Here is a 26785-nt window from a genome sequence, read left to right as displayed (position 1 = left end):
TACCACTCTCTTGGTTCTTCTTTTAAAAGAAAGACACTAGAAGATACAGAAAAGTAACAAGGCCATGGCACTAATCTAGGCAGAATTGAAAGGTCACAGTTGTGTAGAAGGCAGGAACACAATACCAACAGGATACGGAGTCATTCAGCTTTGAGATAGGACTGTGAGAGTGTTTGTGTTTAATTATGAAGCCCTTGGGGGCTCTTCCTTTTCCCCTCCAAATGAGGGGAGTCATCGGGAATGGAAATTACCCGATTGTGAGATTAAGAAGACAAGGTGTTGGAGTCCAATCAAGGGCCACCACAGTTCAGACAAATTGCAACCTGGGCTTCTCTTTCAGGGAGGCAGGATACCACCCTGGGGGATTTTTCCATCATCCAGAGCACACCTACCTAGATCTTTGTAGACCTAACCTTCAATTAAGGCATTGATTTCCTCATTACCCACAGGTCTATTTTACAGAGAAACTCCCAGGGAGCACGAAATGGGAAAACTCAGAAGAAACAAGACAGGGGATTTTAAAGTCAGGCTCGTCTTTACAGCCTCAGGGGAACAGGTGGAATCTTCCGGGGCCTTTATAAAACTTTATTTTATTTATATTGTTTTCCAAGGACAGCTTTTATTAAGGGATGTGGTTGTTAAAACCACAGCCAGTGTAGGCTTTGTTAGGCGGATGGAGAAGTTTCTCTCTGACCCCCTCATGCTTTGGGCCAGCACATCACTGAGGAACATTTTTATGTTAGCAACAGACCCCACACCCTGGATTTCACAATACGGAGAATATTTGCTGCAGCTAGTCACAGCTTCAGCAGTATGAGCCCACCCAAGATCTCTGTGAAGACCCCCATATTGGCCAGAAAACTTCTCTGTCAAAAGCACAGCATGTGGCAGGTAGAGCCTGCAACCGTATATGCACATCTGCAATTAAGCTCAAGATTGGTCTGAAAAATACTCTAAAAATAATACTCCTAGTATAGAAGAAGCTAGATGCAATGTAAAAGGAGACCTACAACCAAAATGTGTTATCATTTGTCTTCAACTCGACCTGCCGCTAGGGATGCTCCATTACTGCTCCTGATTGGAACTGGAAATGGAGAGCAGAAACCCAGTTTGGTGTTGATCTGTTTCCATTGACAAGGGTGTCTAGAAGGGCAGCCATTTTCCAGTAGCACAACAGCACAGGATCAGAGAAACTTCAAGAAGAACAGCCATGCTTTAACCCATATTTTCTCAAAAAATCATTTCCTTAATTTTTAAATTTAGTTAACTCACAAATATCCTTCATGAAATAAGCACTCCTGATCCCTGCTGGATGGGAACATTGATTTGCCCTATACTTAAGAGAAATCAGGCAGAGAAGAGTTTTGATGAGGGGTGTCTGTGTGCTTTGTGGTTTCTTTGTTTGACTTTCTCATGATTTTGATCATCCCCTGCCATTCCTCTAATAGTACGTTATTTTATTATCAGATTTCTCATGCAAGCTCACAGTATATACAGATAGACATAGGACACGCACTCCATGTCACCGTCCATGTTAGGAACACAAACAATTCAGAAAGAAAATATACTGAGAAGGTTTCCAATATCAGAAGCACAAAGGAGCCCTGTTGGTGTGGGTTACTCCATGTGATGTCCTGGTGCAGCCCTACCCCCACTCAAGGTTCCATATGACCTCGGGTGATGATCCACCCACTCTTAACAACTTTTAAAAAACTGCTCACAAGATTGTACAATCACTCAGTTTTGCAACTGATAAGGTATTAAAGGATGACTTAATTCAATATCTGCCTTTTACAGATGTAAACCTTGGCAGTGCAGCAGGATTAAACAATGTGTTCAGAATTGCGTACAATCACGGTGGAGCTGGGTCTGGACTCCCAGCCTCTGAAACTAAGTTGTGCTTTCTGTCATGTGCTTTCATGGCTGAGGCTTTCCCCCGCCATTGTTCCCATTCCCTTTTAAGCATGTATCTTTTAAAAAGTTTTAATGGGTAACATTTTGTAAAAGAAAATCAAGTGGCACTGCAGAGGCTTGTTTCCAATATATCTCAATATAGTCACCTGGTTTTTTTTGTTTGTTTTTTGCGGTACGCGGGCCTCTCACTGCCGTGGCCTCTCCCGCTGCGGAGCACAGACTCCGGACGCGCAGGCTCAGCGGCCATGGTTCACGGGCCCAGCCGCTCCGCGGCATGTGGGATCTTCCCAGACCGGGCCACGAACCCGGGACCCCTGCATCGGCAGGCGGACTCTCAACCACTGTGCCACCAGGGAAGCCCAATCACCTGGTTTTGATTCTTCATTTTGTTAATGTGGTGTATCACAGTGATCAATTTGCAGATATTGAAAAATCCTTGCATCCCTGGGATAAATCCCACTTGATCATGGTGTATGATTCTTTCGATGTATTGCTGGATTCAGTTTGCTAATATTTTGTTGAGGATTTTTGCATCTATGGTCATCAGTCATATTGGTCTGTCATTTTCTTATTTTGTGGTATCTTTGTCTGGTTTTAGTAACAGGGTGATGCTGGCCTCGTAGAATGAATGCACTTTTTAATAATAGTTTGAGAAGGACAGATGTTAACCCTTCTCTAAATGTTTGGTAGAATTCACCTGGGAAGGCATCTGGTCCTGGACTTTTGTTTGCTGGGAGTATTTTTTTTATTACTGATTCAATTTCATTACTGGTAATTGGTCTGCTCATATTCTCTATTTCTTCATGTTCTGTGGAGCTTAACATACCTCAAGAAAACATACTACACAAGATTTGAAGAACGTAGTGTTCCAAGCCTTTCCTTTTATGATGTGATTGCTGTTTATTGCAAACTTCATTCCTAGAGTCCACCAATCATGTTAACCTAAAACCTTTTCGTTTGTTAAAGAAAACGTATTATTTTATTGGTAAGTCTTAGGCCATGTCTTCATGGCAGTCTCTCCAGAGTAAATATGTCTTCGTTTTCCCCTCAAAGGCAGCTTAGAATTTATGAACCCCAGTGGTATACCCTGACACCAGTGTTAGCCCGGAACAGCCATGGCCACCTGGTAACTCTACCTGGAGAGCTCTCGCTTGAGTAGGAAACCAGATCAGATGACACACAGAAGACGTCCTGCTGATTGGCACAAACTGAACCTTTGGCTCCACCTCTGCCGGAAGCCAAGTCCACTCCTTCACTTCCCTCAGATATGACCATTAAATTACTTTTTTGTTTAATTAATCCAGATTTGTTTCTTGCTATGCAACGGACAAGCCTGATTACCACACACTCATGTATCCTGGAATTGACGAGGTGCTTCCTCTGATATGTGACAGGAAAGTTGCGATCTTATATCTACAGAATAAAAGATGCTTGCTTGATATGATCACGGGTAACATCAACTTCATAGATGGCAGAGTTGGTCTGTCTAGGAGAGATAACTGTTTAAAAGCCCAAGGCAGACTTTTTCAAATGAAGGCCCAAAGAACCTTAAAAAGCAGAGAGACGGGAGTCTGCTTTGGCAGACAACATTAAATCTGAGTATTTTTGAGTCAATTTGAGTATGAGTTAAATTTGAGTATGTTTGACAGCATCCAGTCTATGCCTCAATATAATCCCAAAGTCTGTAAAATCACCAAGGGGTTTTAAAAAAGAAAAAAATATGGTGGAGAAATGTGCCTTGGCATACCCAACTAGAGACGATAGCACAGTAGGAATTTAAGAAGCCGTTTGATGTCATAAAACACAAGCTATTGAATATTACTGTGAATTTTCAAAAGAATAAACCAACTGTGTTAGTTAATTTTATTAGAAGGCCTTACGTCCAGCTTTTATAAGATACAAACCTAAATTCAAAACATCAATTTCCTATATTTTATTCCATCACAGAATTGCTGCATAACCTTGCTAAATCTGAACTCACCATGTATCCTGGTTCTCCCATCTGTGGCATGAGAGAGAGAAGCAGTGCCTCTGGAGGCCGGTAAGACCCAGGTCTACTCTGAACTCTGTGGATGCAAATTATAATTAGAAAGGCCTGACGTGCACTTGCTTTTTGGCCTTGCATTTCAAAGGGTAAAACTATACATATATTTTCTTATTCCCTGTCACTTTACAATTTTGCTGTCTAAACTTTTACGGTTCTATTATTTCCAGCTTCTGCAACTAAAACTTACACTGAAAAAATGAAGAAGAGAAAGTGCAGGAGTGACTCTTAACAAATATGTTTCCTTCCTGTCTACACTGCTATTTATCGTCCCTGCTGGGGTGTTTACAGCATTCGAGCAGGGGGAAAACGTGCCTGCAAAGGTAACCAGCTGTACTAATAAGCTGAAAACTTTTTAAAATGTAAAACTTCCAAGAAAATCTGCCTTGTTCTGCATGACTTTCTCACCTCATGCAAGCTTTTGTATGGCATTAGGGCAAGTCCATCCAGGCAGTGAATTTTGTAGCTGAAAATCAACAAGTATTAATGTATCACCTCTTACATAGGAGACAAAGCACTTTAACAATCTGATGGTTTAACATAATACACTGAAGAAAGATGCCCACTGACAAACAGTCTACCCAATACATTTGTCCAAACTATCAAGGCAGGAAATTATACAATTCAAAGCAAGCAAAAAAATCACATAAATATCTGTGAAAAACTTGTGCAACATCGAGGTTGATTCTGGAACTTACAAAACTAAAGAAATATTTTGGTGGTATTTCACATGAATTATACAAATATGCCAGTCTGTGGATGTCTGGTATATGGTGTAAATATGAATTCTAAATTCTCCTTTGACCATCTCTAGGAGATTAAAGGACAAAGAAGAGAATGGGTAGGGGCAGACATTGTTGCAGAGAGATATTTGGGGTACTTTCCTGAACATCAATAGATACAGTCACTGATTTGTTGTAAATAATGGTTAGAAAAAAAAAATCCCCTCTTCTATGGGGATTCCCCTTTTTGAATGCCTTCAAAAAGCATTTATTGAGCACCTACTTTAAATCACTAAAGTTGAAACAATACCATTCATATGTTATTACTAGTTCAGTAGGAGTTAAGCAGATTTTTGTGAGTTTCATAAAAGACTAGCCAATTTTTCTAGGAAAATGTGTTCTTTGGTCAAATTCTCAACCTAAAAAATTATCAAAACTACAGCAACAGCAATAATAGCTTCTCTGGTGAGTCAGGTCTTCACACCAATTTCACTGCTCTCTGTTGACTTTCAGTACCTCTCTATCTCTTGTTATAGGAGAAAGGAGATATGAAAGAGAAAAACTACTGTCCACTCATTCTACAGAATAACAAACCTACTTGCAATTATACTGATCAACTCCTCTTTCCCTACAGTAATAATGGAGGACCTGTCCCTCTTTCAATCTAGGGTAAATCTGTCCTTCCGTAATCCAGATTATATCCCCTCCTGCCTTCTCAGGCAATTTACACTCTGATTTTCTTTTCTATGACTTATTTTCAACATCTCCCCCAATACTAGATTCTACCCAACAGCATTTAAGACAAGGATGACACAGGAAAAGAAAATTACAGGCCAATATCCTTGATGAACAGAGATACAAAAATTCTCAACAAAATATTACTAAAACTGAATTCAACAATACATTAAAAGAATCATACACCATGATCAAATGGGATTTATTCTAGGGATGCAAGTATGGTTCAACATCTGCAAACTACTCAGTGTGATACACATTAACAAAATGAAGGATAAGAATCACATGATCACCTCAATAGATGCAGAAAAAGCGTTTGACAAAATTCAATATCCATTTACGTAAAAACTCTCAACAAATTGGGTATAGAGGGAATGTACCTCAACATGATAAAGGCCATATATGACAAGTCCAGAGCTAACATCATACCTAACAGTGACAAGCTGAAAGGTTTTCCTCTAGGATCAGGAACAAGACAAGGATGCCCACCCTTTCCATTTTTATTCAACATTGTATTGGAAGGCCTAGACAGAACAATTAGGCACAGAAAAATAAATAAATAAATAGAAGACATCCAAATAGAAAAGAAGAAGTAAAACTGTCAGTACTTGCAGGTGACATGATAGAAAATCCTAAAGACTCCATCAAAAAACTTAGAACTAATAAAAGAATTCAGGGGCTTCCCTGGTGGCGCAGTGGTTGAGAGTCCGCCTGCCGATGCAGGGGACACGGGTTCCAGCCCCGGTCCGGGAAGATCCCACATGCCGCGGAGTAGCTAGGCCCATGAGCCATGGCAGCTGAGCCTGCGCGTCCGGAGCCTGTGCTCCGCAATGGGAGAGGCCACAGCAGTGAGAGGCCCGCGTACCACAAAAAAAAAACCAAAACAGAATCCAGTTAAGTTCAAACTACAAAATCAATACACAAAAATCTGTTGTGTTTCTGTATGCTAATAATAAACTATCAGAAAGAGAAATTAAGAAAACAAGTCCAGACTTCCCTGGTGGTCCAGTGGCTAGGACTCTGTGCTCCCAATGCAGGGGACCTGGGTCTGATCCCCTGTCAGGGATCTAGATCCCACATAACACAACGAAGACCCAGCACAGCCAAATAAATAAATAAATAAATAGACATTTAAAAAAGAAAGAAAACAATTCCATTTACAATTGCATCAAAAAATAAATAAATAGAACATCTAGGAATAAATTTAACCAAGGAGGTGAAAGACCTGTATATTGGAAACTATACAACATTAATTTAAAAAATGAAAAATACACAAATAAGTGGAAAGATATTCCATTTTCATGGAATGGAAGAATTCATATTGTTAAAATGTCCACACTACTCAAAGCAAGCTACAGATTCAATGCAATCCCTATCAAGATTCCAATGGCATTTTTCACAGAAATAAAACAATCTTAAAATTTGTATAGAACCACAAAAGACCCCAAATAGCCAACACAATCTTGAGAAGGAAGAACAAACCTGGAGGCATCACATTCCTTAATTTCATACTATAATACAAAGCTAGAGTAACCCAAACAGTATGGTATTGGCATAAAAGCTGACAGATATATTAATGGAATAGAATAGAGAGCCCAGAAATAAACCCACACTTATATGGTCAGTTAATCTATGATAAAGGAACCAAGAAAATACAATGGGGAAAGGATAATTTCTTCAATAAATGATATTGGGAAAATTGGACAGCCACATGCAAAAGAATGAAACTAGACCACTATCTTGCACAATACATGAAAATTAACTCAAAATGGATTAAAGACATGAATGTAAGACCTGAAACCATAAAACCAACTGGTACATGAAAAGATGCTCTATATAATTAATCTTCAGGAAAATGCAAGTCAAAACCACAATGAGATATCAGCCCATATCTGTTAGAATGCTTATTATTGAAAAGACTAGAAATAAGTGTTGGTGAGGATGTGGAGAAAAGAGAGCCCTTGCACACTGTTGGTGGGAATGTAAACTTGTGTAGTCACTATGAAAAACAATATGGAGGTTCCTCAAAAAATTAAAAATAGAACTACCATATGATCCAGCAGTTCCACCCCAAGGTATTTATCTGAAGAGAACAAAAACGTTAGCTTGAAAAGATATATGCATCTGCATGCTAATTGTAACATTAATTGCAATATCCAAGGTATGGAAACAACCTAAGTGTCCATTGATGTTTGAATGGATAAATTGTGGTATATGCATATATGTATATAAGATGGAATAATAGCAATTAAAAAAGAATGAAATCTTGCCGTATGTGACAACAAGGAAGGAGGGTATTACGTGAAGCGAAATAAGTCGGACAGAGAAATACAAATAACTGTCTGACCTCTCTTATATGTGAAATCTGAAAATAAATAACCTAATAGCTAAACCAAGCTCATAGATACAGAGAACAGACTGGTGGTTGCTAGAGGAAGTGGGGGTGGGAGAAATAGGCCAACTGGTTTTTTTTGGTTTTGTTTTGTTTTTTTAGTTTAAAAAAATTGAGGAAAAAAACATGTTCAAGAGTACCCCAGCAAACAAAAAAGAAAAAAAAAATCAACCTCCTTCCACGCCATTTCCTTCCAGAACTACTGTCTGTCTCCTTCCCTTCAGTAGGAACCTTCAGAGAGAATGACCTTTACTCCTTGTCCCTATTTCCTTACCTCCATTCACTTCACTTCCACTTCCACTAGTCCACTCCAACCTGGTCCCTAGTCCTGTCTCTCCCTTACTCCCCTGAAATGACTCTTGCTCAAGTTAATCCTCAATAACCATCAAGCCACTATATTCAAGTGTATTTCAGTCCTCATCCAACTAGAACTGTCAACATTATTCAACTCCTTTGCTTAGCACTTCCTTTTAGAAATTCCTCTTCTGCCTGACTTTTATGACTTGATGTTCTACTGGTTTCCCTCTACCTCTCCAGCTGCTCATTCTCAATATACATCAGTGACCCACAAATACGTATCTCCAATCCAAACCATTCTTCCATATTCCTGACTCATTTGATTATCTCAAAGAGACTAAAAACTGAACCTGGACCAAATCAAACTCATGATCTTCCTTCCACACTAGTCTAGTGCTCCATGCCTAAGTGAAGGCTATCACTACCACCCGTCCAGTTAGGGAAGCTGGAATCTTAACAGTCATCCTTGAGAACACCCTCTCCTTCGCTGGACTATCCATCTCATCATCTGTCCTGTTGATTATACCTTCTAAATATGTCAGGAATACAACCTTTTCCAATCTCCACTGCATGATCCTTGTTCATGGTCTTCTTTTACTTCCTTCCTAACTAGTCTCTTCACTTCTTCCCTTGCTCCACTCATGCCCCATTCTCATGTAAATAGCTAGAGCCATCTACTAAGAATACAAAATAAAGTTCTGTTAGGATAAATTCAGCTCAACTTAACTGTGGGTTTTGTGATTTCTTTTTTTTTCCCCCCTTTGGTTGATAGTTGTTAAATTATTTTTTACTGATTTTTAAAATTCTTTAGAATTTTTTTTGGCCATTGCTTGTTGATAGTTTTAATTTAGTTTTTACCGATTTTTAAAATTCTTTAGAATTTTAGTTTTCTATGATTAAATTTTGAGATAGCCTTTCCTTATTTGATTGCTCAAATTATATTTTATAGATTGTCCTACTTAAAAATAGTCCTTTTGAGAAGTTGAATAGGCTCTCTAATGAAGTTTTTATTGGTTTTATGAGTGTTTCTATTGGTTATTATTATTTTAATTTTTATAATTAAAAAGTAATTCAATGAAGGCAGAATAATCTAAGATTATTCTTTCAGACAAATAATAGTTTTCAAATTCTAGCCCTAATGTCTAACACCAACAAATACTGTGAATCTACTCAGTAACATGATTCAAAATTTAGCATTGTCTTCCTGCATCTGCATGTACTGTATTATAGAAACTTTACAGTGTAACTTTGTTTTAAAACTTTGATGGCAGGCTTTTCTCCAATATTTAAAGAATTTTCAATGTAACTTTTAAAACGCCCAAAGTGAAGGATCAGAAAGTAAAAGTTCATTTGTTGATTTTCTTCCTTCCTCTGCCAATCCAAATGAAGGAGACAGCTCTACATGAGGTCCAAAAGACACCCCTTGAATGATAGTCATTTAACAGCAGTGCTATTTTTAATAGAATTATTTTAAATAATAGGAAATTAAATTCCAATTTTTAATCTTTTCTGTTTCACTTCTTCCATTCTTACATTTCAAATGTAGGTTAGCTCCTACTAAAAATATGTTGTGTCCTTGCTTTTCTGAAATATGTGGATTTGATGCTTTAAAAAACTTGACTAGACTTGATACAGATCTGAAATACCAGTCTCCATATGCACCAACCTGAAATACTTTGAGGACGTTAGCGGCTCAAATGGCCTTCTGGGAGCAACGGCTCTCACCTTATTTTTGACAAACTGATGAGCGCTTGATGAAAGAAACCATACATTTACCACTCAGTCTATTCTTTCTTTTTTTTTTTAACATCTTATTGGAGTATAATTGCTTTACAATGGTGTGTTAGTTTCTGCTGTGTAACAAAGTGAATCAGCTATACATATACATACATCCCCATATCTCCTCCCTCTCACATCTCCCTCCCACCCTCCCTATCCCACCCCTCTAGGTGGTCTCAAAGCACAGAGCTGATCTCCTTGTGCTGTGCAGCTGTTTCCCACTAGCTAGCTATTTTATATCTGCCTCTTTATTCCTGTCCTGCCCCTAGGTTCATCAGAACCATTTTTTAAAAATTCCATATATATGTGTTAGCATAAGGTATTTGTTTTTCTCTTTCTGACTCACTTCACTCTGTATGCACCCAGGCTGTTCTTAATGATGGGCCTCGGTTCCAGCCCTGCTCAGGAGACAGAAGCGAAGGGCCTTCTTCCCGCAGCAACCCCTCCATGGGAGTCCATTGCGCTGGGCACTGCCCATGCAGGGCCTTCTGACTGGCACTCGGGTGTGAAGAATCTTCCCTTCAGTGGAATTGGGTCCTACCTAGTCTGGGGATTTGTGGTGTCCGGAAGAATGACGTGTTCACAAGACCAAAATAAAATCAACCTAGGAATACTGCCAAACTCTTCCTCTGTCTATCACTTACGTCAAGTAAAGGTCGGTCTGTCTCCCTTTGCAGGGGAATTGCAGAAGTCTAAAACTGACCCTTTTCTGCACTTAGTAGAATCCAACAGCAGAGGAAAGAGGTTGTTAGCGAGGACAATTTGCTCTGCACCAACCCACTAGCGGGCAATTATCAATCAGTGCGGTAGGGCTCCCCTTACCCAGTACTGCGTGCGGAAACTCCGGAGTCCAGAAAAGCCTCAGATCAGCTGAGACCAGAAAAATCAGAGGCAGAACTTAAATATGATATTTCCCCCAGAGTACCTACTGCGTGTCTTATTAGTTGGTTGGAGAAAGACTGGCAAAATGCTCAGCTGGGAAACAAGAAAGAAACAGACGTTTTCTGCGCCTCGACCCGCGGGAGGTGCCCTTCCCCGGGAAAGGCGGGAGGGAGCCCGGGGGCGAGGTTGCGGAGTGAGGGCAGTGCCTCTCTGAGTGCAGGATCTGGTGGCTTTATTTGTTAGCTGGTGGCTCCAGCCTGGGAAATGCACACTCAGCAGGGAAAGGGGAAGAGAGATTGGCGGCAGTTTTCTAAAAACAACACAGATCAAGTCTCCGCTTGTGCCCCTTCGCTCACCCCGCGGAGGCACAGACGGGTCAAAACCGCTTCCCGAACCAAGCGCGGCCGCGCAGTTCCCACTAGGAAGGAGGAGGGCAGCCGTGACTCCTGGACTCCAGGACGCCCGGGCGCTGCGCCGCCCGGTTCGCCTTCTCTGTCAACCGGCCAGGTTCAGAGAGGCGCCTCTCCCTCCGAGCCTCGGGCTAAGGTCGCCCGGGGTCACCCCAAATCTGATGATGCCGCTCGCCCCGCGCAGCCGGGGACTGGGACTGGCGGGGGTGCGCCGGGGACCGAGAGGAAGGCGGGGAGGAGGCGTCGCGCGCTCGCGGTAGCCAAGCGCCCGGGCTTCCCTCCGCTGCGCTGACTCCCCGGGGTCTGCGTGGGGCGCGGCTGGCGCCCTGTCTCGCCCCGCCACTGCCCCTTCCGCTCCACCCAGGCGTTTGACTCCCGGCCTCGTAATGCCCCCTTCCAACCCCGCGTCCGGGGTGGGACAGCCGAGGAGGAAACCAGTGAGGGCGAACAGGCGCTCGCGGGCAGGGCGACTCGCGGCGCCCTGGGTGCTGGTCTCCAGCTTGGAGGCGGGGACTCCCCGGGCGCGGGCGGGCGAGCCCGGGGCGCAGCTTTGCACCGCGCGGGGCTCGCCTGCACCCCAACCGGCGCGCGCCCCCGCGCCCAGCCGCCTCCCGCGAGCGCTGAGCCCTCGCCCGGAGCCCGCGCGCCCTGGGCCTCCGCTCTCCCGTCCCGCCCCTATTCTTCCGCCAAAACCTTTGACCAGAGTCTTCCTGCCAACATTCCTAAATCTCTTTTGCCAGCTCTTTGCGCCAGGTAGGAATAAGGCTCTGCTTTCGGGTGTGTGCAGAAACGCCGTTCCCAGAGGGCGTCTGACCTTTTCACCTTCCCCACGAACTCCTTCGGAGGGGGTCCGCGGGCATTTACTCCTCTCAAGGGCCTGATCCGCTGCCAAAACCTGTCTGTTCCCTGAAATGTCCTTGCTGTTCCTATCCGCAGAGGCTTTCTGCAGCAGTTCCCGGAAAGCCCTCGGGGATGGAACTGGGGGGCATCCAGCCCACAGTGAGGACGCGCCGCCGTGGGAGGCGGAGGTGGGGAGGAGCTGGAGGGCCGGCGTGACCTTGGCCTGTGGTCTGAGCTGGTACCGTGAGAGCCCTGCCGAGAGCAAACCCCGCCCCCGCCACTGTTCCCCTCCCCCGGATTGCACAGGAACCCGGGGCCCTGGACCCCTAATTTCCAAACCCCGAGCACCTGGGCTCCGAGTCAGGATGCTGGGCGGGGTCGGGCGACGACTGCCCCCTAGCTGGAAGACACACCAGCTCCCACCCTCCAGGGTGCCCTCTGACCCGGAGGAGAGGACACCAGATCTCGGGTAACAATGGAGCCCGCGGCGCGCGGCGGGCACCCGAGCACGCCAGGCGCCCAGCAGCGCGCCCCTTTACCGGGCAGGGAGGCCGGGTGGGGCTGCAGCACAGCCTCGCCCGCGCGAATCTACTGACTCGGCTCTACGTGGCAGCGACACTGCCGACCCTCGCCCGGCTCCGGGGTGCGTTCCCCACCCCTGCCGCGCTTTCCTCAGCCCCTCCGGGCCTGACCCGCAGCGTCCAGGGGAGCCCTGCTGCTCCTGCCCCAGGTCACTACCCGGCCGCCCCGGGCGCCTCCCGGGCGTTCGGAGTTGCGAGCAGCTGCCGCTACCTCCCGAGCGCCCCGCACGCCTCGGCGGCGGATCCCCAAGATCCTGGGCGAGCTGCCTCGCTCCTCCCCGGGGGTCCGAGCGAGCACGCCGAGGTTGGCTAGCTCGACCCCGGCGCTGCCACCGACCTCGAAGCCCAGTCCCCCAGACACACCCGCCAGCCCGCCCCGGGCGCGGACCCCCGGCGCCTCCCTTCCCGGGAAGGTCCCAACAGGGCCTGCGGGAGAGACGGACAGACGCACGGGGAACGCACACGGAGGGAAACTTGTTCCTCCCCGTCTCCTGTCAGGCAATTGCTGGCGAGCCCGTGCGGGGAGAGGGGCGGGAGGAAGCGAGGGAAGGGCTCCAGAAGGGGAGGGGAGGAGGAGGTGGGGGAAGCAGGGGTGCAGTTGGTGAAAGTCCTCTGTCTCCCGCTCATCTTTTCATTGCTTGCTCCTCTCCTTCGCGCAGACACCTCGGACCTCCCCTGGGCGCCAGCTCCTCGGCTCCAACGGGTCCAGAAACAAGCCGGATTTTTTTTTTTTTCTTTCTGGAAATTGGCTTTGGTGTGCGTTTCTCTACGTCCCTCCTCCTCCCACCACCGCCCCCCTTTCTTTTTTTTTTTTTTTTTTGAGACATGGCCCGGGCAGTGGCTCCTGGAAGAGGAACAAGTGTGGGAAAAGAGAGAGGAAACCGGAGCTAAATGACAGGATGCAGGCGACTTGAGACACAAAAAGAGGAGGGTTTCTCTCGGATCACGGCATTGCCTCGCCGCTTTCCTTTCTCCAAGACGGACTGAGGATTTTACAGCTCTGGGAGGAGTGGAAGCGCTCCGGATTGTTGAGATCGCCCCGGTGCTCTGTTTTTCCCTGCACGTTCGGTTCTCCCGCGTCTGCCCGGGAACCCAGCGAAGGGAGGATGGAGAGGGGGCTGCCGCTCCTGTGCGCCGAGCTCGCCCTCGTCCTCTCGGCGGCCGGCGCTTTTCGCAACGGTAAGTGACAGGCGGAGACGCGCGGCCACGGGGGTGAACCCGGCTCCAGGCTGCCCGCGTCCGGACCCCGGACCCGCGCCCAGTTGCCTGAATCCACCGGGGAGAGCCGCCTCCTGGGCGAAGGAAACTTTTATCCAGGCGGAGAAATCGAGCAATAAGATCAGTCGGTGTAGGGCAGGGAGATTTCAAGTGCTCTGACTCTCTACTGAAGTTGGTTGTTTGGCCGTGGAGGTTTTCCTCTCTCTGCTACAGGGCAGAACTGCTTACCTTCCCAGAGCAGCACACCAATTATCTTAATAATGTTTCCTCCCAAAGGCAATTAGATGAGACTCCCTTTCAAAAATCTGATGGCTGTTGAAAGTTAATGAACACTTTACCAGGAGAACTTCCCGGTTCTCGAGCAGCTCCCCCGAACTGTTTCCTCTGGTGGGTGCCTGCAGGAGATAGCGGTTTGCTGGTGGATGTAACTCCCTCCTCCGCTTTTGTAAATGGCCCTGATCCGTCCGGAGTATGAATGAAAGTTACATCGTGTCAATAAAGGAATCTGATATATACAGTGTAAGGCACCAGGATATCTGAAAATCCCCAACCTAGTTGCAGCTTCCACTTAGCTTTTAAAACCACTCACTGTTAAGTAAATGGAAGACCATGCTGGGTTATAAACAGTATCCTGTAACCTAAATAATGTGTTTTAAAATGGGATCTGGTTGTAGGCATGTTTGACTTACACTGTAAAGTAGGTGGAAGCAAGGGGATGGCATTATCTTTACAGTAAGTCTTCAGCAATTATTATTAACTAATTATCAAATATTTACTTTTGTCTGGCTTAGATTTCAATCAGAGTAATTAGAAAGAAAGACCATCCGCTACTTACGGTGGTATATTGTTTTAATAAGAGACCACAAGTGGAGGAGTTCATACGGAGAGGAATGTAAATCACATCTTTACGATGGAAGTTAATCTTTCTAATATGCTTTTTGGAGGTTTCGTGATTTCGCCAACAGCTACCAAGCAGTGTTCTACAAGATACACTTGGAAGCAAAACACACACACACACACACACAATTGTGAATGTGGAGTTCAATTTATTAATGAACCTCGGATGATGGCATCTTTCTATAGTCTGGCAGGGAACGAAATAACATTCACTCCAATTGGAAGAGCTCAAGTGGTCAGACTTTAGAAATTACAGTAACCCAACCTCTGCCTGCACAACTCTGGAGATTAAATCAGTGGTGGTGTTCATAGGATGGATTTGAAATCCAATGCAAATAGCTTTCAGACTTTAGGTTGTGAGCTCCATATGTCTGTGTGTGTGGGTGTATGTGTAAGTACAGACATAAGAAATATATATACTTCTTAATTTTCTTCGCAGAAATCTGGGGAATGCTGAGACCCTGAGCTTCAATCGGTGACTTGACTAGTTAAACCCATGTTGCTGTGCTTGCAGTGACCAGAGCCAGTTAATGCCTCTGTAGCTCAACAGACCTCCTCCAGCCATGTACACCTCCTCCAAGTACCCGTGTCTGCTAAATTAATTCATTAACCTTATTTAGGACTAATGGTCCAGAATCATTAGAAACTGCTCTTTCTTAATCAACTGTTAGAGAGATTTAACAGAGCCAGGGAGTCTAGGAGTCCACATTATCTTATTACACTGTCACTTTCTCAGAAGTCACAGATTAAAGAGCTCTGGTGTGGTACCGAATCCACCTAAATGTCTTCTGAAGTGACTCTGTCGAGTGGCTACAAGCAGTGCTGTTTTATTTCACTCGTCTAACAGATGCCAGACGCTGCCATGATGTTTGTACAGAGCTGGAGGAGACTTAATGAGATGGGGTCGCTTTCCGAGTTTTCTGCACATTTAAAATAATGCAAGAGCCTCGGCAGAATCACATGACAGAGTCCAATATGATCATTAGCTGAGATTCTGAACTCTGGTTACAACATCATTTCTTCTTGGCAAACCTTAAGCTTCTAAAAGCCAAGGCAAAGGAAACCCATATAAGGCTACCCCCAGTCTAAGAAACAAAGTCAAAAACATCTAGCAATTGAGAAAAACAATGTAATTTATATTGTCTTCTTTTTAATTTATGGGAAATGATTTCTGTAATGCATGTAGCTTTATGCATTTTTGATGTGCACTTCATCTTTCATTTCCATTTGACCTGGTTTTCCTGTAATAAAATTCTGTAGATTTATAAATTCATGCTGAGAGCAAAGAATGCCATTCTCTTTCCACAGGGAATCTATTAGATGCAATATTAAAATCTATATATACCATTACTGAAAATTTGTGATTGATAGGCTTACATATTTCACTGCTTTCATACCTGTTCCTCTTACATAGTTTATGCACCAAATTTTTATTGCTCAAAATTAAGCATCAGTAAATGTGGCAGCATTGCAGGCTGAGGCTCTCCAATATGAAATCCATCATTAAAAGTGACAATGAGGGTCCACACTGAACAATAAAGCAGCCCAGAGACTGGTTTCTTTGGCTCTCAGTGAATCACTTTGGCTTTTGGGTTTTTTGAAAGGAGGGCTCAAAACTTGTTAGCTCACCTTTCCTAAACTGTGACAGTGTAGCTCATCATATGTGATACCCGGAACGCCGTGTGGTGGAGCTTTTTTCCAACATGTAGGTAATTAGAATTAATGCTGTGTAGCTATTTATTTTTCTTTCTGCCCAGTTAACTTTGATCTGGTCTCCAAGACTGAGCAACTTGGAGCAGTAGAGCAGAATTACTTCTGCTTCGCCACATATACTTTGTTCTCTGAGGATCTGGATCTCAAAAGCAGAGATAACTCAAAATCACTTAGATTTATGGGCAGATAAAACAACAACAACAAAAGGTTTGGCTTTAAGCCAATTGAAATCCTGGATGACAATCCCCACTGATCAATGACACAGGCCAGGCTTATCATCAAAAAGCAACACAAAGGGTCAAATAGCATCTTTTAGTCGCCTTCACTTAGAACTTGCTCCTTAATGCGATTACACTTCTGGGGGGATAATTAAGTCTAGCAGAGGCTCCCTGGGGACCATGTTAACATCCATTGAGTGGACTTAATGTTTTTAATGCTAGAAGACCTTTTTCTTGGGAGGGAACTTTGTGTGGGGTGGGGGTGGAGTCCTATCAGATCTCAGTCCACTTTCCTCCTGAACCGACTTCCTGAGATCAAAGAGTGTCCTTTGGTGGCGTGTTGATATTGGCGCCACCTGAAGGACCTGCAAGCGCCTCTTGGAGCTCCCCTTAAAAAGTTATGGAGTGTTTAATAACCGGTCATTTATATGTAAATTTAGAATACCTAACTGGTTGTCAGGAAAAGGTCTACTAAAATATTATTTTTATTGCAGATAAATGTGGAGATACTATAAAAATTGAAAGCCCCGGGTACCTTACATCTCCTGGTTATCCTCATTCTTATCACCCAAGTGAAAAATGTGAATGGCTGATTCAGGCTCCTGACCCATATCAGAGAATTATGATTAACTTCAACCCTCACTTCGATTTGGAAGACAGAGACTGCAAGTAAGTGAGAATGTTTGAACAGGGCGCCACAGCACCATCTAGTGGGCGCAGGTGTCTATGGGGGGGGGGAGTCTGTGAACCACCTAGAATGTAAATGGATCCAGGAGGGATTCTGATCTAGGCCAGATCATGTGTCAATGGTATGGAAATTAAATTAAGTTAAGTGATTTCAGAGTTCCCTAAACCAGGGAGATTATATTTAAATGTGTAATTTCTCATACTCTTTTTCCTGTTAACACTTTTGGTTTTGGAACTCTTTTGTTAAGAAATGTGTATATATGTGTCTTTTTTTCCTGGAAAGGTGAAGAATTAGAAACCCAAACTCTCACTTGAGTTCTTATTAAATATCATAGGTCACTCTCATAATAGTGCATTGGCAGACGGTGAGGTCGGGTATTTTTTTAAAACAAATCTGGGGCATGTTTTGTGATCTAAGAACTGTGTTTATCTTATTGAGTTTGACATGACCAAGCAAATTGTCATTGAAAAAAAATGAGGAATATAGGGGAAGTCTAATAAGGGATTTTTATAGTAGATTAATGACTGCAAGTCTCTTATGGAAAATGCTAAAAGAACTGTTAATTCACGATGAATATAATGTTTGTTCATGTGCTTTAGCATTCCTCTCTCCTTCTATGGTTAAGTTACTAAGCATCGATTTATAGATGGGAGGGACAGTCTAAGTTATATTTCCTCACTTCGTATGAAAGAACTGTGTGTAGGTTCTGCTTTCCACAGTTGGAAAGTATGTTTTAACATTGCAAGCGGCAGTCCACTCAGATACAAATTTGCTTTTCTCACTGGACATCCATGCAGCAGACCACCTGTCTCTGTCTTATCTATGTCATCCTGTTCTGGCACACTGCACATGGTGTATTCTCCAGAGACCTGAACCTGAATATCAACCTTCAATGATGTTTAGATATATAAATTGTTTTAGCAAAGGAAAGCAGTCTATTTAAATCTCACTTCTAAAGTGTTTCTCAAAGACTGATATGTTTTCCCAAGTTTTAAAATGAGTCAGTTTCATTATTTAAAATATTTTCTTTGCCAGCACATAACCCTTTTAGAGAAGAAAAGAATAGTATGAAAATATTCCCACCTGCAAGAAGTCCTCAAGAACCTGTTGGTTTGGTGGGGTAAACTAGTTTTTCATGGTCAGGGAGAGGAGGTCATCTGGTTAATTCAACATCTGGTGCCTGGAGAATTAGCATACATTCATGTCCTGTTGGTCAATTTCCAAATAATCAGTGGGACACTACAGCAGGTAAAATTATGCCAATTTCAGTTGAATCTTTGTTCTGCCATTCAGAAGTGCTTCAGGGCATTATATTGACTTTTTAATCTTGTGTGAAAGTTGCCATTAATAGAGTGTTCCAGTAACTTCTTGGAAACAGGGAATTCTTTTTTTTTTGGCCAGTGTTCTGTATGGTGGTTTTTACAATGTCAATCACCTAGACAAATTGGAGACTTGTTTTCCGTTTCATTTTATTTTGTTTTGTTTTATGTTTTGCATTTTGCCAATACTTAAACTGCTATAGGAGATATTTTTAAGAAACTCTGGTAAAACATACTCAAGTAATAACATTATTCCTCAAAATAAGGTGCTATTAGATTTCAGTAAACTCATGCTTACTAATTCCTGATCTGAGAGTTTTGACCATGTATATATGTAATATAATAGTTAAGGAATTCAGAATAGTTATTAGCAGTGGTGTGCTGGTCAATGTTAACAACTGGATCTAGGGAGGGGATAGGTCAAGTCCTGATCTGTGATATTTGCCAATTTCTGTAGTGTAAATATTCCTACCATGGCCAGTTTCAAGCTACAGTGATGTCACTGTGCACAGACTTGCAAAGAAGTGTGTACATCTGGTTCTTGTGAGCTGGTGTGAGCCAGCTCCAGCACCCAACTGCATAGGAGTGTAAGGGGAAGCCAGTTGAATGAGATAATGTGTGGAAAGTGTTTACAAGTGTCTGGCACACAGCAAGCCTTAAATAATTCTCTGCCATATCATGATGTGAGGTATAGAGTATGGTAGGATGGGGGGAGCAAACTTTTTTGTTAGTTTTGTTATTTAAACATGAGAAGAAAAGGGATAATTATAACTCAGAGTAAGGGACCATTTAAGTGATATCAGCAAGAAACTGACAAGGCCAAGAAGATTGTTGCTGTAATTTTGATGGTGAGTTTTGTTTTTGTTTTTTAATGCTACAGAATAAGGTGGCTTTTTTAATTGTAGCAAGTGAGTATTTGTTCTCTGTGAAGGAGCCATCTCATGCCCAGTCTTGAAGGCTGATACCTTTAGCTTGATGTGGTTAATGGAGATTATGGCCCTGGAAAATATCTTTGTGCCATGTTTTCAAGTGGTGCTCCCTGATTGTTTTATCAATGAAAATTCCAAAAATGATATGGGAAGACCAACTTAAGACATTTGCCATCACTATCTTTCCTGACTGGTCCACATGACTCCTGGTTATTGTTGAAGGTTGCAACTGAAAATTCTACACCTGTGGCACAATTATCTCCTTTTGGTTGTGAGAAGAATCCACAGCTTTAAAATCTACAGGGGGTTAGAATTCCCTAGCAAAATGGAAAGCACCAGAAACTCCTATAGGAATAAGTTCATAGACTTCCAAAGTTTATGTTGGATGTGCACAAGTATAGATTTTGGGGTTTTGGTGGATTGTGGGGTTTTTTAGTTTACATTAAGCTACTTCCAAAAATGTATTTGAGATGACACATCACGTTCAGAGAACTGGTAAGCTTTTACTTATCATTTCTGTTAAGAACAAGCCGTTTGTCTTATTTGAGATATTTACTGTCTTTCCTTGTCTCAGCTATATTATATGTCTAATAGCAGTAAAAAGTACTTGCTGTTCCCGTTTTATAGTAAGATAAAATAGGGTAGTGCATATGAAAGCCCTTTGAAAAGCTAGAAGCTCCTCTCAGAAGCCGTTATTATCATTCTTAGGATATCTTTAACAACTTGGTGATTGTTAGAACATCTGGACATAGGAAACTAAGCAAACTAAATGTGTTAATCCAATAATGGGGATGATCCGCACATAATACATCCCGCATTTCTCTTGAAACTGTCGGTATTTGAATAGTCAGCTTTCATAATGGGAAAGCTCAAGAAATTGATTCCTTCACAATTTGCTTATTGCAAAACATCCTGGAGACCCAAGTAAACAATTGTTTCTTAGAGTGTAGGAATAAATAAGTAATTAAATAGCCAAGCTCTGGTAGGAAAAATATTTTTATTTCTATTTTATTGTCTTCTTTATCATGAAATTAAAATATTCTCTCATAATTTTAACCATACAGTGAAATGCACACAATCACAAATTTTCATGTGAAGAACACCAGGACTGGCCCAGTACATAATTAACGTGTGCTAACCTTACAAAAAGGTTTTTACAGTGGATGTTGGGGCAGGGGGTGGAGATATTTCCTTAAGGAAAATGAATGTCCAGGTTGTGCCTGGTAGCTTTAAAATTCAACCATCCATGTGTATGCCACCCCTGAATCAGGTTTCATTACAAATAAGCATCAAAAACATAATATTAGAACTCCCTGAATTCTTTCATTGAACAAGGTGTGGTATCAATCAGTCAATCCTTGGAGCCATAGATCATCTGTCTGCAGACTAATCTTGGGCTGGGATTTCTAGCTAACTAGTCTGCCTGGTTTTATTGTGATGTTGATACCAGAGGTGGCTATAGAATGTTCTGAATGGAGAAGAAAAGGAGGAATCTGATTTCTCTCTTTTGCACCAGCAAACTCCTCCATGCTTGTGAAGTGTCAAAGCAGAGTTAAAAGCAGAAAAGAAAGGAAAACCCACCTGCAGAGTGTTGGTCAGAAGGCAGTGTTCGTTGTGCATTGAAAATGGTTTTCAGTACTTAAACTGAGCTGGTTGGGTCTTACTCCAGTGGAGTTTCCTTCGGTGGTAAAGTGGCCATCTTGACTCTCATAAAACTTTATATCTGCATAATAAACAAGAATGTCATTGATACAGTAGTTAGAATTTATGGAGCTTTTCCGGTTTCCCAGCAATGCAAACTATCAGCATGATAATTTATAATGGTTTGTGACAAATACTGCTGAGCAAAGAGGTGTGTGGTTACATTCAGATCAGATGTCATCTGGGGAGCAATAAAAATTTCACAGACATTGGGTTAAAAACATTAGGGAAATGAATGTGAAGCTCCAGAAAGAGAGTCTAAAAAGGTGGTGGTGATGCGGGAGAAGGGAGGTCTTCTGAGTGACAACTTCCTGACTTCACTGCCTGATTTGTCAGGGCTGTTTCGTAGGATTTCACCAAGACGCAAGGCTAACATCCCATAAATGCTTTTCTATCATTAAGATTTGTAGCCTTTTCTTTGTGTAACCAATAAATTGGTGTCTTTTTCTTAATTCGGTGCAGTCAAAGGAAGATTTCACTCTTGTAACTTCATATGAAGCTTAAACACAATAAAACTGTAATTAAATAGAGACGATACTCAAGTCTGGGGATTTTGTTGGAATAAATCACACATTGTCTTTAATGCTACTTTTAAAATTTCCTAAGCTCTTATAAACTTTGAAACACCATTTATTTTCATAGAATATAAACTCACTGAATGAAAATGAATCTTCCCTTAGTTCCTCAAATCTGATTATTCCTGAAAATGTAATTATACAATGGTAACTTTGTTGTTATAGGGAATTTGGGGACTATAAGTTCCATTTTTGGTTTCCCTAAGTTATATTTTTTGTTTTGATCTTTACTTTGTTCAGCATGGACTTTTGCATTAATTGTAATTTTTAAAAATTGCATTAAAGTATTATTTATCCTGATTAGTGAGTTTTTTTGTATCTGAGGCATGGGCGTACCCCTAGTCCCAGCCTTGGGTTTTAGAGCATCACTTAGACCAAAGCAAACAAAGACTTTGTTTTATGGAAAACAGTGGGTATTTTTTGCCAAAGTAATTCTCTTTTTTCTATGCTAAATATAAAAGTATATTAAATTATAATCTATATCTAGAAAAATATACAAAGTAAGTGTAACATTTGATACAATTTTACAAAGTGAGCACACCCATATAACTGAACCAGAGCAAACATTTCCAGCTCCCTAGGAAGAGGCCACCTCCTGTCCGCTTTAAGTTTCTGACCTTTGGCCTCAAGGGCAGCTGCCATCCTGACTTGTGTGATTCCGTTTTTATAAATTTCAAAATCAGACAAAACTCATCTATAGTCTTGAAGTCTGGATGTACTATCCTTAGAAGATCGCCAAACTCTTTGGAATGGGGATAGAAAAAAATGTGTACTGTTCTAATCCAAAAACAGTCTTACTGAAGCATTTTTTTCTAATTGTTTTTCGGTGACTACTATAGAAATATATTTCTTGCTTATACTACAGTTATGTTAAAATAAACACAAAGTTTTTCGTCCAAGAGCCTGCTTTTTATGCCAGGCAAATTCAGAACGATCTTCCTTTGCTTTATTTTTCCTCATCTTTTCATTGCTGATTTTGATCTCAAGTAACTTCCCAACATGGGCAACGTGAGAGGCACCACCACCAAGCTAAATTCAATAAAAAAACTATTGAGTGGGTAAAAATGAACTCTTCTCGGAACAGCGGAGGTCAGTGTGGTTGCTACCACCTGCAGCATCCTTGGTTGCTGCTCAAGCAGATAATTATCTACTTTCTTCCTTTTGATTTCTTTCCGCATTAGCGCTGATTTAATTTGAATAGAACTCCATGTGTTTAATAAAATTAATTTCCTTTATTATTTCTTCCTATAAGCAATCACATTGGATCCTAATGAATTTTGAGTATTACAAGGTTGTCGTGTGTTGGGCATTTCTGTAATTTGAAAGAAGCAACCTTTACGAGAAGATTAGTTGAAATCTTATCCAATTGAATCAACATGTGCATGGCATTTCCAACCAGATTTCACTTTGGGGAGGCGGTACTTCAAAATTGATCCAAGGGAGACATATGCCTGCAGCCGGCATGCGTATTATCAGCTCCTTTCCTTCCAGCATAAAACATGCTACTTGTATGCGTGCTGACATCCTTTGGAGAAGCACACACACTTATGTGCGTGTGTGTGCTTGTGAGGGAGACTATAAAATAGACTTAACTAATGGTCGTTGTAGTATTCATCAAGGCTGATCATTAAGCCTGAAGAAAAACAAGAGACAAGATTAGCGTTCAAGATCAGGTTCCAAATGCCTCTTAATTGGGTGTTTGTAATCAATCCTGACTGTAGGAGTCAGTGACCTGGCAGAACATAGCACCTCCAAAGAAGATTTTTCCTGCTCTTCCCTGGTTGATTGAACTGTGTCCAGTATCCAGGTCAGTTAGGATGACACAAGGTCAGGACAACCCTCAGGTTGGCTGTGAAGTACACCAAACACATTATGATGGCTTATGGCTGAAGTCATTTAGTCTTTACAGATAGCACAGAAGGTGAACTGCTTTCATTCAGAATTCTACTAAATTCTGCAGAAGCATGGAGAGGGAAAAAAAAAAAATCTTTTGGCTTCTGTCGATTCAATTGCTGGTAACATAGTTTTTCTCCTCATCAAGCCCAGGTCTGTATTGCACATATCTTATATCTTATTTGTGGTCAATGTGGTTTTTCTCCTTTAATTTAAATCATCAGTAGAATATTTATTTATTTATTAATTTTAAAACTTTTTTAATTTCAATTATTTAAGCTTTTTATTTTATATCGGAGTATAGCCGATTAACAATGTTGCGATAGTTTCAGGTGCACAGCAAAGCGGCTCAGCCATACACATACATGTATCCATTCTCCCCCAAACTCCCCTCCCATCCAGGCTGCCGCGTAACATTGATAGAAAGGAGTCGTCGTGGCTGGTTCTTGCTGCTTAGTCCTCTATGGATGCCATGTGCTCACTAAACACTCTGTGTTTCGTCTGACTTCCTTTCACTTAATCTTTTTATCATCCCTATTTTGCAGATGATAGCACTGAGGCTTAGAAAAGTGAAATTAACTGACCCCATATGCTCAGCTGCTGCACCAAATATCTTTCCATCTTTGTGATTGAAGGGGCTTGGGATATGCTTTTTGAATGCGAAAATGTGAATGAAATAGTACTAGAGTACATTTTTTTTAGCAGTCATTTTCTTCTATGAAACACACAAAAATTTAAATACAAACCAGCTGATTCTGAGGAAGGACTTAATTTTTAAACTCTTAGTTTGGATTAAGTGAAGCCTTGTGCACAGAAACTTCCAACAAATTGATGATTTTCCACTGAGTCAAAACTTGTCTTAGCAATGAAATTTGCAGTGGATGCGGCAGGGCGTGTATCTGAATTCTGGTTCCTTCGGTTGATGGAGTTTGAAAACACAACACACACATAAATACAATATTTGTTTGAAGGCCTGGTAACCAGGCAGCACAAAGTTTCCATTTATACAGTTAGTTCAAGGGACATATGAGATACCAGCTGTACCAGCTGTATACCAGATCCTCACAAGCCCAGGAGTAAGAAGACTGGGTTCTCTTCCAAACACCCCTCATTCACTTAATTTCAGGCAAATAGCAGGAAAGTTTTTGCTTTCCCACAGCTCCCCTATTTGTAAGATTTCGATACTTGTATTGGCCACAGTGGCTCTGTAAGGGTTAAAGAGAGAATGTTTGCTCAGGGCATTGGGTCCCTATGAGAAACAGAAGAGTGTTTTTTGAGAAGAAACCAATGCTCCAGAGTATTTTGTTTTTATCTGTTCAGACACTTGTACAAGCAGCCAGACAGGTTGGAGGTGATGGCTTGTTGCTTCTGTGACAGATTGGCATGTCACGGAGAGCACAGCCAAGTCCCGTCTGAAAGAGGATGCTGCATATCTCCCCATTCGAGTTCTTACATTTCTTTAGAACAGCCAGAGAAGGCAAAGGCCAGTCAGTGTAGTCACGATTTCAAGTCCTCATCTGACTCTGTAACCACCAGATGCTGTGAGCAAGCTTGCTATTGTGTAAGATACCCTTGGTCACTGAAATGGCACGGGAAAAGTTAAGATGTGGTCAAAATCTTAGTCCTGGCTAGATAGCTTTACAAAATTAGAAAGCACTAAATTTCCAAATTTAAAGAAGAAAGAACACACTCTTGACTCAAAGACAACGAAGGACCCGGATCCTTGGTGGCACTGGGTTGACTTGGTCTGATTCAGGATTATGTTGTTTTATAGGCGTAGTAGCACCTACAAGGGGTAGCCCATAACTTGATTTTTCATCGAAGGTTGTTGACATTAAGCTGAGGGAAGGGGCAGGGGGTGGGGGGAGTTAGCACTGATTGGAAGTTTCCTTTTTTTTTATTTCCAAGGAAAAAAAGTTGCATTTTCCTTACCTTTTATTCCAGTGCCAATTTCTTTGTCCCTGGCTGAGGCCCGTACTGAGTAACCGTTAGGCTACACTGGTTCAGTCCTTCAAGGCACATCCTCATTTCCCTCTGTAGCTGTGCTAGCATCGTGCCTGATGTGTGTGTTAGCTCATTAACACGAACTGGGGATTTCTGATTGTCAGGGGATCATGTTAGCAGCTCCCTGTGAAAAAGTGTTCTGGCGAGAATTAGGGACGTGGCTTATAATTGCCCCTCTGCCGTGCATTCCCATCTATGAGACAGGACACAGGTCATACGGGGCGGGGGGGGCGGTTGCAATCTATGAATGGCTTGGTTACCACTGCACCACCAGGGAAGCCCCAATTAATCTTTTTCCTTCTCTTTCTGAAGAAAACAAAATGCTTTCCTTTCTCTCCCAATCTTAATAACACAACGTGGATGAGATAATGTAGGTGGAAATATCTTAGGAATACAAGATAAATATGTTAAATAAAGGCTAGGTATTACTCTAACAGGAACTGCATCCGCAGGTTTTCTTCCTTAAAATAAGTTCAGACTGTAAACAATAAAGTCTGCATCCTTGGGAGGAGACAAATAAATATTTCAAGAGCACGGCACACAACCACAATAGAGATGGTATCTCATGCTCAACGTGTATTCCAGCCAACAAGAATTTCTGAATGTTCTTATAATAAATTGGCTGGTTAAGTGTGTCATAATTGCAGTCTTCTAAAAATCTACACTACTATATATAAAATAGATAACTAATAAGGACCTAATGTATAGCACAGGGAACTCTTCTCAATACTCTATAATGACCTATAATGGAAAAGAATTTTTAAGAGTAGGTATGTGTACATGTATAACTGATTCACTTTGCTGTACAGCAGAAACTAACACAACATTTAAAATCAACTCTACTCCAAAAAAAGTTTTTTTAAATAAAAAATAAAAATCTTGGGCTTCCCTGGTGGCGCAGTGGTTGAGAATCCGCCTGCCGATGCAGGGGACACGGGTTCGTGCCCCGCTCCGGGAAGATCCCACGTGCCGCGGAGCGGCTGGGCCCGTGAGCCATGGCCGCTGAGCCTGCGCGTCCGGAGCCTGTGCTCCGC

General features: G+C 42.3%; 2 protein-coding genes across 5 annotated transcripts in view; both read left to right on the top strand.

Moving 5' to 3' along the window:
* Window positions 1–11561: 11561 nt before the first annotated feature.
* On the top strand, window positions 11562–12909 carry LOC112066468 (alanine and proline-rich secreted protein Apa-like). The gene is made up of 3 exons (XM_024129586.1): window positions 11562–11928; window positions 12112–12258; window positions 12446–12909. Exons 1-3 carry the CDS (start codon window positions 11562–11564, stop codon window positions 12907–12909), a joined length of 978 nt encoding a protein of 325 aa, XP_023985354.1.
* NRP1 (neuropilin 1) overlaps window positions 12551–26785 on the top strand; it is a 140054-nt gene continuing 125819 nt past the window's right edge. For 3 of the 4 annotated variants that reach the window (XM_007104622.4, XM_007104620.4, XM_007104619.4), the window contains exons 1-3: window positions 12552–12658; window positions 13256–13775; window positions 17137–17311. In XM_007104622.4, coding sequence (XP_007104684.1) covers window positions 13703–13775; window positions 17137–17311 — 248 coding nt within the window. In that variant the 5' untranslated portion in view covers window positions 12552–12658; window positions 13256–13702. Of the gene's footprint in view, window positions 12659–13255; window positions 13776–17136; window positions 17312–26785 lie in introns of all 4 variants that reach the window. The other variant, XM_007104621.4, reaches the window with a different exon arrangement.

Source organism: Physeter macrocephalus, chromosome 11, assembly GCF_002837175.3.
Source record: "Physeter macrocephalus isolate SW-GA chromosome 11, ASM283717v5, whole genome shotgun sequence".
Lineage (NCBI taxonomy): Eukaryota > Metazoa > Chordata > Mammalia > Artiodactyla > Physeteridae > Physeter > Physeter macrocephalus.
The sequence above is the reverse complement of the archived record's forward strand: the minus strand, read 5'-3'. Positions and strand labels throughout refer to the sequence as shown.

Excerpts from the sequence above, each read along its gene's own strand:
- LOC112066468 (XM_024129586.1), top strand. The coding sequence starts at position 11,562 with ATGCCCCCTTCCAACCCCGCGTCCGGGGTGGGACAGCCGAGGAGGAAA. Across the intron at positions 11,929-12,111 it reads TTGCCAGCTCTTTGCGCCAG|AGGCTTTCTGCAGCAGTTCC; the intron begins GTAGGAATAAGG and ends TCCTATCCGCAG. Across the intron at positions 12,259-12,445 it reads CTGTGGTCTGAGCTGGTACC|GGTGCCCTCTGACCCGGAGG; the intron begins GTGAGAGCCCTG and ends CCCACCCTCCAG.